The sequence below is a fragment of the Schistocerca piceifrons genome, chromosome 6, assembly GCF_021461385.2.
Source record: "Schistocerca piceifrons isolate TAMUIC-IGC-003096 chromosome 6, iqSchPice1.1, whole genome shotgun sequence".
Classification (NCBI taxonomy): domain Eukaryota; kingdom Metazoa; phylum Arthropoda; class Insecta; order Orthoptera; family Acrididae; genus Schistocerca; species Schistocerca piceifrons.
In genome coordinates, this window is record NC_060143.1 from 333,000,624 (window position 1) to 333,013,410 (window position 12,787).

General features: G+C 39.2%; 1 protein-coding gene across 1 annotated transcript in view; it reads left to right on the forward strand.

Annotated features, from left to right (window-relative positions):
• The first annotated feature begins 1,286 nt into the window (after positions 1-1,286).
• LOC124803102 (menin) overlaps positions 1,287-12,787 on the forward strand; it is a 44,704-nt gene continuing 33,203 nt past the window's right edge. Inside the window, exons 1-3 of the mRNA XM_047264260.1 lie at positions 1,287-1,710; positions 1,789-1,941; positions 2,145-2,387. Of these exons, the coding sequence (XP_047120216.1) occupies positions 1,293-1,710; positions 1,789-1,941; positions 2,145-2,387 (814 nt within the window). The 5' untranslated portion in view covers positions 1,287-1,292. The remainder of the gene's footprint in view (positions 1,711-1,788; positions 1,942-2,144; positions 2,388-12,787) is intronic.

Below are 12,787 nucleotides of genomic sequence, written 5' to 3' on the forward strand. Positions count from 1 at the left end.
TAAGCACTTTTTTCACTTTAGGTTACAGCTACATTGGAATCCATTTCACTGTAAAATATTAAATACGGTAGTAGTGTGAATAAAACTCCACTTCATAAGTATAGCGGAAGACAAGTATTTTAGTAGACTCGAGTCGTACAATTCGGACTGCTATCTCACAGCTTCGGTTAATATTTCGTCATTAATTGTTACATTATAAATATTATCGAAAGAAATAACGAAAAAAATTTATAAGAAATGACAAAAATAACGAACAACACACAACTTACATCAAACACGAAAATCACGAGGAAAGGAAATATGGAGATGTACGCATGGCTGTGTAGCGGAAGGAAATGTGCTTTGGAGACCCTGCTCAACAAAGGACAGAATACATCAGCCATCAAAACTTTCTTCCTGAGATATCTTAAAGGTGCCGTAATGGTATGGGCAGTGTGGATGTCGCGATTTTAAATGCAACACAGAGTAGTTTAACCGGACAGGACGTGATGTGACATGACGGCCAGTGTGAATTGTCCTTTAAACCCTCCCATTTCCCATCTCCACCCACACATCCCAGGAATCAGGATGTTCAGTATGTTCTTCACAGCACTGCTTCCTGTAAGTGCACAAAAATTTGTGACTACATGATTTTTTCCGGCTTTGCAATCATTTCTTTTAGTTTTCGTTGATGGGTCATAGTAGAATGTTTTGACGCTACTTCCATTGTCAAGTGTGAATCGGCCTTACGGCAGCTATGAACAAGAGGTTTCTTTCTATGCTGATCTGATGACATCAGTTTACGTTTTTGCACATGCTGAAAAAGCTGCTGCGCGATATTCTTTTTTAATTCATCGAGAATTCGATATTGTTCTGTTTGTTGATAAATATATGGGTCAACGATCTTTTGACTGTATTAGACGCATTTGTTGATATACACAAATTAAATGTACGTATTCAAATTTTCCATGAGGCCCAAGGAAAGCTTTATAGCGTACTTACTGAACCAAAAACTGGTATCATATGTGAGCGCCTAGAAGTCTACGGATGACAGAAGTGATTCATCTCTGCTCATGCATGTTTGACAACAGACGAATGTACTAACTTTAACCTTGACCTCGAACGTGCGTAAGGGACTACGCTAGTCAGTGGCTTTTGAAAATCTGCAATATCCGAAATAAACTTAAAAAAAATTATTTGTTGTGTGTAATGAATGTACTGAGTATAAGATACACATACTGTCACTAAACAATGAGGTGTGAGTACATTTATGAATGACACGGCGTTAGTTTATAATGCCGCGTAACTGCGACATGGCGGGGTTTCGAGAAGTTGATCGGCAACAGTTCCCGCTACAAGATATTTCTTCAATTGTCGGTTTATTTAAACAACAATTAGAAAGTTCTTACGAGCCTGATTTAGCACTGTTATCCATAATTGTTGGAGCTGTTGAAAATTCATTAACATGGAATCGAGCATTATCGGCGCAGAAAGAGACCGAAAATTTTACAGAATTCAAGTTGCCTCCTGTCGAATATCACATTGTAGAAGCATTGTATTCAAAGTTTCACGCTATAATAAAAGGCGCAGTCGATCTTTCACTGTATGGACTCACAAAATTTGCTACACGGGATCTAGTTAAGAAAGTGTCTGATGTCATTTGGAATTCTCTGACACGAAGCTATTATAAGGATAGGGCGCACTTGCAGAGCTTGTATAGTTATTTGACGGGTGAGTTACTGGTGAACGTTTCTGTTTATGTGACATTTCACTGCGAAATGTGTTAGATATTTACATTATTACTTACAGGAAACAAACTGGATTGTTTTGGAGTGGCGTTCGCCGTGGTTGCCGGTTGTCAAGTTCTTGGATTTCGTGACGTCCACTTAGCTCTGTCAGAAGATCATGCTTGGGTTGTGTTTGGAGAAGGAGGAAAAGAAACAGCCGAAGTTACGTGGCATGGTAAGTGTTTACCTTTGTACGTACTATAAACTAATCAAAATTCCGCATTGAGTAGATGAATTGTGACATCTCGTGCAGTAACGTTTTCCGACTATTTTCTTCTAGTAACCTGTCAATTTACACTAAATGGCGTGTTACCAATTGACGGAGAATTGTGGAATTCACTGTGAGGCTAAATTTGTCATTTTAATTAATTGTTGTAGGTAAGGGGAATGAAGACAAGCGAGGGCAACCAGTTGGACCTGGTATTGGATCAAAGTCTTGGCTGTATGTAAATGGACGTCCTGTGATATGTACTAGGCCAATGGAAGTTGCAGCTTTAGTCTCAGCAATAAATCCTAGCCTTAGTCCAACCACAGAGGCAATGGAAATAGCTTTGTTGCAACAAGAACTGCTGTGGTTATTGTATGATCTGGGACATTTGTCTCATTATCCAATGGCTCTTGGTGAGTGAATGTTTAATTCTTTTGTATCTATGAATTATGAAAAACAGTGTGTTATGTACAATGCTCAGTGATGTGTCTTGCACTGTTTCAGAACATATTTGTAGATGTAGTTGGTGAAGTAAAAGGGGTCCCTGGTTTTCTAATATGATCCACTGTGAGTGATTATGTAAATGTGATTTGCAAGTACTTGTTAAAACCTACTTGTGAGAAGAAACACATTTTTAGGAATGATTGATGTACGGTAGGCCTAAATTGCGATTTATGTTTATGAGTGAGGCTGGCCCCTTAAGGGACTGGAAAGCATTAGGTAATTACTTCAAATATGTAATCAACCCATCAATAAATTCTACAGAAGAGATTGAATCAGTTATTTTTGTCAGTCATCTTTCAAATAAAAAATGACAAGCAGGTAATTACTTCACTTTGTCCTTACCAGTGTTTCTTGGTCACTGGCCAACATGGACAAAACAAGATAGTAACTTGTTCTAGGTTATTTCATGTGATGATGCAATGGTTAAAGTATTGGCTTAAAACCAGGAGGAGTTGAGTTGAAATCCCCAGCTGGCCATCTAGATTTAGATATTTGTGAATCAGTGGTATGAATGCCGAGGAAGCTCTTAATGGGGTGCTAATGCATGATTCCTTCCTTTTTTCGTTGCAGATTTTATTTCATTGTTATTGGGGAACATTGCAATGAGCCCCCAATGCTTTGTGAAGGTTATTATTTTTGTGGGAAATTACACTCACCTCCATAAAGCTACACATACATTTATTTAAGTTAATATTTTCAGCAGAGTAGCTTTCACTGCTGTGATACATTCCAGTGATTGATTGTTTAATCTGTGTCAGATGTGTAAATTTTTTGAAACTTCATACTAAGTTTAAAAGCTGTAAACAAGACGTATTACCATTGTTTTGCAAATAAAACTAAGGCACCAAAAGCAAAAGCTTTCAAAAGCATTTCTGTGAGGCTGCGGACTTGTATTGCTATTAGAGGTCACTGTCTTAGCTCTGTGTAGCAATATCGTAAACCTCAATCATGATCTCTGCTTATACAAGTACGTTGTAGTTCTTTCAGAATGTAAATAACTTAGGAGCAAACAAGACCACAGGCCAAATAGCGGAATCAAAGTGTTGATCCGTTGATGGGCACACAGAAAGAAAAGAAAACTTGGTAGCTCTCTGTGTGTGTGTGTGTTTTGCCTTTCTCTTCTGTATGTGCCTGTCAGTGATGCCACACTTCTGCTATTTGGGATTGGTATCCTTTACCCTATATTATTTATAGGCCTACTAGAAAATACGTATTCCGCCTTGATTGACATTTTGTCTTGAACACTTCAAATTGTTTTTTGTTAATGCACATACGCTATTATTTAATAGCTCGTGGGTGAAGCACAGGTAGTAATCAGTAATATACATTAAGATTTCAGTAACAAAATTAACACCAGGAAAAATGCAGACTTACATGTTTGTTATGGAAAAGTTAAATTTATTTAACATTCTGTATCTTCACGTGAATCTGTTAATGGTAACTCCATGATGGGATATAAATTATGGAGAGCGAAAGGTAACAACTTGATAACAGAATACACATATATACTTGTGCAACATGATTCAGTTTACCCACAAATAATGGAGGTCACATATCACAAAAGTCCCCTGGCATGTGATGGTTATATGGGCTATTATAATGGTGTTTTATATGCTTCAGTGGTCCCATTTTGGTCCGAAAAATAATCTTGGTGTACTATGGTGTCTGCAAGAGAAATGGTGGTGAACAAATCATTATATCATCCCCTTGAAATTGAATGAACCCGTAACTATAACACTTGGTGTTCACCTGTTCAAATACTTGCTGTGCCCTCTGTCATGGAAAGGCAAACTCAAAAGAGGAGGGGTCTGTTAATTATTGGCAGTTCAAATATACAGTGAATGGTGGTACCCCTTATCAGCAGCAAAGTTTGTGATGGATCATGATGTGCACTCAGTATCTATGCCTAGAGAGCTCATTCAACATGTTGAAGAGGCTGTTGCATCAGCTGTTGAGTGAACAGGGTGCATCCAGCTGCAGATTGTGGTGCACATGCCCATTGTCTTGGCACTGAGGACATACAGGGGCCATTCCAGTGACTGACAGAGAGGTTTGAGAAGAGCAGCATTGCTCATGGTCTTAGAAAGAAATTCAAAACCTACAACATTTTCCACAGAACTGATTGTGGCCAACTGGTTCTAAATCAAGTGTAAGATTTGAACCAGTGACTTAGAAGGTTCTGTGCTGAGCTTGGCTGCAACTACTTAGGTTTGTGCCATAGGATTGAGAACTGTAGGGTCCCCCAAAATACGCCAGTGGTGAACCATACATTAGAGGCTGCAGATAGCTGACAATGTGTGGGCTGCAAACAAGGCATTTTTTTAGAGTAACTGATTCTCCGTCAGTCCAAATAATGATAGCTGCAGTAAACACTGAAGTAAGGGCCAAAGATATGGCCACCATAGGTGATAGTATTAATATCCTATTGTTCAACTGCCAAAGCTTTCAGAATGAAGTGCTTCTGAAAAGCAGTGGAGCTAATATTTTTAGGTACAGAAAGCTGGTTAAAAGCCGAAATTGAAAACAGTGTGAATTTTGGGGACATTTAAAATGTGTATCACAAGCGTAAGTAAATTGGAAATGGAGGTGGTGTATTTGTTGCAGTTGACAAGGATTTCAAATCCATTGAGATAGAAATTGGAAGAAATTGAAGCTGAACTTGCAATTTTATCTTGCTGTTGACCACCAGACCAATACCCAGATGTAGCCAGAAACCTTAGAGAAAACCTCATTTCATTGTATGTAAGTTCCCCAGTCATACTGTCATCATTGGAGAAGACTGTAATCATCCAGGAGTCAGTTGGTAGAAGTGGTGAGGTTGCAAGACATCTTGTGAAACAATTTTAAATGTGTTCTGTAATTTAGAAGACCAGTCATGATGGAAACATATTTGATCTGATGGCAACTAATAGACCTGACATCTTTGAGGATGTCCATGTTGAAGCTGGTATGAAACAGCAAGTGGCAGTTCTTGTAACAGTGTTTATCAAAGTACGAAGGACAACTAAGACAAGAAGAAGGAATTATATGTTCAGCAAATTAGTTAAAGAGGTTGTTAAGTTTTGTCAGAATGAAGAACTATGAACATTTAGCTCGATACTGGACCATGTAGAAAAACTATGACTCGATTTCAAAAGGGTGATTGACCTTGCACTGGTTAGATAGATATCTAGTAGAAAAGTTCAGGTGCGAGGGACGCTCCATAGTATACATTCACTGTAAAGAAACTAGTAAAGGAACAGAGACTACAGCATAATAGGTGTAAAACAATGCATAAGGCAATAGAGGGAGAGATCCTAATGAAACACATTTTATTGTCAAGAAGACAATGAGTGACTCCTTCATTGACTATTGTAGAAGAATATTATTGGAAGAGCTCTCACACAACCTGAAGAAATTCTGATCAAATATGAAGGTTGCCATTGGCATCAAAGTTATGTTCCTCTATAAAGGAAAATCTAAGAATATTAACCCAATTTTATTTTGTACTACTGCAAAATGAGTCCTGTAGATATTAATGTCCATAGTGTGGAGAAACAATTGAAATCACTGAAACTGAATAGAACTCCAGAGTCCAATGGAATTCCTACCAGATTCTGTATTGAATTTGCAGTTGAAACTCCCGTTTTTCAGCTGTAATAAGGTCCCCTTCCCCTGGGGGGGGGGGGGGGGGGGGGGAGACACCTGTGCTCAGTAGTTGGAAGAAAGTGCAGATCACACACATCTACAACAAGGATAGCGATCCACAGAGGTACAGTCCAATCTCATTGACATCCCTCTGTTGTAAAATCCTAGCATATAATGAGGTATCTCAAACAGAATGACTGCCTTTGTGACAACCGACATGGACTGTGATGAAAACATAGATCTCGTAAAATAATAACTCAAGCTTTTCTGATTTGACATACTGAAAATGATGACTTAAGACAGTCAAGTAAGTCCAGTATTTCTTGACTTGCTAAAAGCATTTGACTCAGTACCACGCTATCAAAAGTACAGAACTGTATGATGTATCAAGTGAAATTTGTGACTAAATTAAGGATTTATTCATTGATGTGGAGTACGCAGAATGTTGTCCTGGATGTAGAGTTATCAACACATGTGGAAGTAACTTCAGATGTGCTGCAAGGAAGTGTGCTGGGGTCCCATGTTGTTTATATTGCACGTTAATGTCATGACAGACAATATTAACAGTAACCTCAAAATTTTTGCAGATCATGCAGTTGTTTATGATGAAGTACTAACTGAGAAAAAGAAATTGCAAAATTATTCAGTTAGATTTTGATAAGATTTCAAAGTGGCACTGAGATCAGAAAATTGCTTTAAATATACATCTGTATTTGCAAAACAAGCCAGGTGGCGCAGTGGTTAGCACACTGGACTTGCATTAGGGAGGATGGTTGTTCAAACCAGCATCAGGCCATTCTGATTTAGGTTTTCCGTGAATTTCCTCAATCGCATCAGGCAAATGCTGGGATAGTTCCTTTGAAAGGGTATGACTGATTTCCTTCCCTAATCCGATGGGACTGAAGACCTTGCTTTTGGTTCCCTTCATCGAATCAACCAGCCTGTACTCTGCAAACCACAGTAAGATGCATGGAAGAGGGTACGTCCCATTGTAACAGTTATTAGGTTTCTTCCTGCTCCATTCACTTGGGGAATGTGGGAAGAATGATAGTTTGAATGCCTATGTGTGCAATCATTATTCTTATCTTATCCTCACAATCCCTAAGTGAGTGATATGTAGGAAATTGTAGTATATTTTTAAAATAATCATTTAAAGCCGGTTCTCGAAACTTCCTTGGGATAGTTTATGACTATTTGTGCTGCCCTTCTCTGTATATGCTCAATATCCTCTGTTAGTCCTATTTGGTACAGGACCCACACGTTTGAGCACTACTCTTGGACTAGTCGCACAACTGATTTTTAAGCAATCTCATTTGTAGATTGATTGTGCGTTCCTAGTAAACCGAAGTCTACCATCTGCTTTACCCACGATTGAGCCATTCCATTTCATATCACTACACCTGGGTATTTGTATGAGTTTTCTGATTCCAACCTTACTCATTGATATTATAGTCATAGGTCACTACGTTTTTTTGTTTTGTGAAGTGCAAAATTGTACATTTCTGAACATTTAGAGCAAGTTGCCAATCTCTGCACCACTTCGAAATTTTATCAAGACCTGACTAAATATTAATGCAACTTCATTATAGATAACTGCATAATCTGCAAAAATTCTGAGGTTGCTATTTATATTGTCTTCAAGGTCATTAATATAAAACATATATAGCAAGGGTCTAAATACAATTCCCTGGGGCACACCTGAAGTTACTTCTATGTCTGTTAATGACTCGTCATACAAGATAACTTGCTGTGACCTTTCTGCCAAAAAGTCCTCAATCCAATCTCGAATTTCCCTTGATGCCCCATGTAACTGTACTTTTGACAATAAGCGTAGATGTGGTACTGATTCAAATGCTTCTCGAAATCAAGACATACAGCATATAACTGACTGCCTAGATCCAAAGCTTTCAGTATGTCATGTGAGAAAAATGTGAGTTCGGTTTCACATGATCTATGGTTTCGGAATCCATGCTGGTTGGCATTGAGGAGGTCATTCTGTTCAAGTTACCTCATCATGTTTGAGCTCAGAAAATGTTCTAAGTTTCTACAACAAACTGATGTTAAGGATATTGGATGGTAGTTTTGTGGATCACTTCTACTACCCTTCTAGTAGATGGGGGTGGTATGTGCTTTTTGCCAAGAACTGGGCATGGTTTTTTGTTCAAGGAATCTACGATAATTGTAGTCAGAAAAGGGGCTAGCTCAACTGCAATTTCAGTATAGAAACTGAGAGGGATTCCATTGGGCCCTGGAGCTGTGTTCAGTTTTAATGGATTCGGCTGTTTTTCAACATCTCTGACACTAATACTTATTTCATTCATCTTTGCAGAGTGGTAGGAGTATGAAATTGGGGCTATTCTCTTGGGGCTTCCTTTGTAAAGGAACATTTGAAAACGGAGTTGAGCATTTCGGTTTTTGCTTGTTACCCTCAATTTCAGTTCCCCTCTTATTTGCTAGAGACTGAACACTAACTTTGGTGCCATGAAAAGCCATTACATGCCATCAGATTGTCTTTGGATGTTGTGAAATATCTTTTGACAATATTCTGCTGTGGTAGTCAGTGAAGGCATCACACATTGCTATCTTCACAGCCAAAATCATTTCATTCAGCAACTCTCTATAGCCTACACTTTGTTTTACATCCAATAATCTCTGTTTCTTGAGAAGTTTCTCTACAGTGAGTATACCAAGGAGGTAAAATTGTGCACATCACATAATGAAAAAATTGTGTCATCGTAGTACTGCAGTATCAACAACTCACAGTTGGAACTGGAATACTAATGCCTGGGTGTAACAGTTTCTGGAGATAGGACATAGAAAAATCCAATAAGCTCAGTTGTAGGTAAAACACGTGGCAGACTGGTTCATTGGTAGGGTACTAGGAAAATGCAGTCAAATCTACTAAGGAGATTGCTTACAAAACACGTATGCTACCCATCATAGAATACTGCATAAGTATGTGTGACCCATTTCAGATAGGACTGTCTGGGGATATTGAATGTAACCCATGAAAATAAACATGATTAAGAGCAAATCAAAATAGTACCAAAACTATGATGAATACATCATCTGCTATTGTAGTAAATACTAAATTACAAGTTTTCACTTAATGTGATTTTGTACAATAAAAGAAACCAGTTTTTAACTGACAGTAGACAGACCTACAATACATTGTTCTGAAATAAATTTTCATTACTCATTTAGCACTGTTTGCACATGAAGATAATTTTCGTAAAGTTTCCAGAGTATGTAAAGTTATGTTATTGTCATTACGTATCACATCTGCCACTTATTTTGTGTGTGTGTGTGTGTGTGTGTGTGTGTGTGTGTGTGTGTGTGTTTTAATTACTTGCAAATGCATTGTCAATTAAATTAGTGTATTGTGGTATCTCTACATCAAGATATGTTTTCACTCTGCAGCAGAGTGTGCACTGATTTGAAACTTTTTGGCAGATTAAAACTGTGCCAGACTATGACTTGAACCCAGATCCTATGCTGCCTAAACGTGACAATTGCTCTACTGACAGCTAAGCAGGCATAACTCAAAACCTGCCCTCATAACTTTACTTGCACCAGTACCTTTCTGTTACCTTCGAAACATAACAGAACTTCTTCTGTATACTTTCCAAGACTAGCATTCCTGGAATAAAGGATATTTCAGAAAACTGCCTTAGTAGACATGGTCTAAGCATTGGAAAAAAACCTTACAACTGAAGAAGTATTTTCAGTCTCTACCATAATGCTCAGTTTCAGATGTTCCTCCAGCAGGGTTATTTGTAGAAAGAACATAGCTGCTGCAGAATGATAATTCATTCTGGAAACAATCCCCTGGGTTATAGCTGAAGTTAGGAAGGTAGGAGATGGCTGAAGGTTGGAAGATAGGAGATAGGTGCTGGTGGAAGTAAAGCTGCAGAAGCAGGGTGCGTGTCATACCTGGATAGCTCAGTCAGTAGAGCAAGTGCCCGCTAGAGGCGAAGTTGTTGGGTTTGAGTTCCAATCAGGTGCAGTTTTAATACGCCAGAAATTTTCATCTCTCTGCCATTTTGTAGCATGTGAGAAGCACCATTCATTAACTTCTTAGAGGTCACTGTACCAATTTTTGTCTGGCAGATGCTAATTTTTTAATTGAGTACGCAATCATTTGTCTTAAAACAAGAATGTCCCTAAATTCTTTTTTACATTAATTACCCCTTTACATTAGAAGTTCTGGACTATATTTTTTTCCAGTGTTATAATTTGTTTTCTCTTAGGTTGACTGGTACTGATAGTGATAGGTATTACTCATACAAATTCTGGATATTGGTGATGTTCCAGTAATCTGTTTTCAAAGTAACACAATTACTGTCATCATGGCTGTCATTGTGCCTGGAATCTCCTGTGTGTACCATCTTGCTCTCTCATTACCATTAACAGTTTGAATGAGTCTTGGTATCTTACTGGCTTCTACCTGTCTTGTCCCAGAGACGTCTACAGGTATACTCTATAAACCATTGTGAAGTGTGTGGCAGAGGATTGTCCCATTGTACCAGTTGTTATGGTTTTTTCCTGTTTCATACACATATGGAGTGCAGGAAGATTGATAGAGAGAGAACATTCTCGTTATTTGTATTCTGTCTAGAATTTTCCATTACTATAAACTTAGGTGACAAAGTTATGGCATAGCGAGAAGCACATATACAGATGGCTGTAGTATTGCATATACAAGGTATAAAAGCGAATTGTATTGGTGGCACTGTCATTTATACTCAGGTGATCCATGTGAAAAGGTGTCCGATGTGATTTTATCCTCATGACAGGAATTGACAGACTTTGAATGCAGAATGGTAGTTGGAGCTAGATGCATGGGACATCCCATTTTAGAAATTGTTAAGGGATTTAATATCCTGAGATCCACAGTGTCAAGAGTGCGCTGAGAATACAAAATTTAGGCATTACCTCTCACCACGGGCAACACAGTGGCCGATGGCCTTCACTTAACAACCAAGAGCAGTGGTGTTTTTGTAGAGTTGTCATTGGTAACAGACAAGGAACACTGCATTATATACAGCGGAAATGAATATGGAGAGTACGACGAACATATCTGTTAGGACAGTGTGCAGAATTTGGGGTTAATACACAATGGCAGGAGATTACTGACACGAGTGCCTTTCTGACAGTGCAATGTCACCTGCAGCACCTCTCGTAGGCCTGTGACCATATCAGTTGGACCCTAGAGAAATGGAAACCGTGGCATGGTCAGATGAGTCCTGATTTTAGTTGGTAAGAACTGATAGTAGAGCTTGAGTGTGGCCCCTCAAAGTCATGGACCCAAGTTGTCAACAGGCTGCTGTGCAAGTTGGTGCTGGTGGCCCCCTAATGGTGCAGACTGTGTTAACATGGGTCCTCTGGTCCAACTGAACCGATCATTAACTGGGAATTGCTGTTTGGATACTTGTAGACCATTTGTAGCCTCTTATGGACTTCATGTTCCCAAAATGGTGGATTTTTTATGGATGACAATGCACCGTGTCACCAGGCCACAATTGTTTGCAATTGGTATGAGGAGCATTTTAGACAGTTTGAGCAAATGATTTGGCCACCCAGATCATCCAACATGATCACAATCAAAACATTTACAGAATGTAATCAAGAGGTCAGTTTGTGCACTGGCAACACTTTTGCAATTATGTATGACTGTAGAGGCTGCATGGGTCAGCCTTTCTGCAGGAGACACCCAACAACTTGTTGAGTCCATGCCACGTTCAGTTGTTACACTACACTGGGCAAACGGAGGTCCGACATGATATTAGGAGGTACCTCCTGATTTTTGTTGCCTCAGTGTACATGTGGCTCCTGTCTGTACACCATTTGTTACTAAACCTGTTTTCCCCCCTCATATTATCTATCCAATATCCCTCCTTATATTTTCCTTCTCACTTATCTTACACACACACACACACACACACACACACACACACACACACACACACACACAAACACCCCCCACCCCCTTCATTACCAAGACTGCACTGGACTTGTGGTACCAAAGCATTGGTTGTGGCCACTTCAAATGCATTGCACATTATCCATCTGTCTGACTGACCACTAGATTTTAGTTTAACAGGATTTAACTATGAGATTACCTCATTTTAGTCCCTCATACTTGTACTTTCCACAGTCTCTCTCTCTCTCTCTCTCTCTCTCTCTCTCTCTCTCTTCATTGTTCTCTTTCCCCCTGCCACTCCACTCCTTCATGTCGTCATGTGCCACATGCCACAGTCCTATCCTGTGTGCATCCTGCCACTCCATGCCAGCCATCCTTCCATCTTTCCACTCCCCCATTCTCCTCCTCCCCCCCCCCCCCCTCCCAGTGTCCTTCCTCCTTCCATCCACTCCACCTGAGACGCATCCTCATAACTGTCTTGCTGCAGTGGTGTGTGTGTGTGTGTGTGTGTGTGTGTGTGTGTGTGTGTGTGTGTGTGTGTGTGTGTGTGTGCAAGGAAGTGCTTATTTTTGATCTGTCAAATAGTCTGAATATATGTGAAAAGATTCTACAAATCTTGTGAGTTACATATGTCCTTTGATGTAATCTGATTGTCATTTGATGTGTTTTATGTTCTATATCAACTTCAAACATATTGCTTCAAAGGCTGTACTTTGAATGCTCCCTAAATGCAGTTAAACATTTTGTCAAATTTTTTGT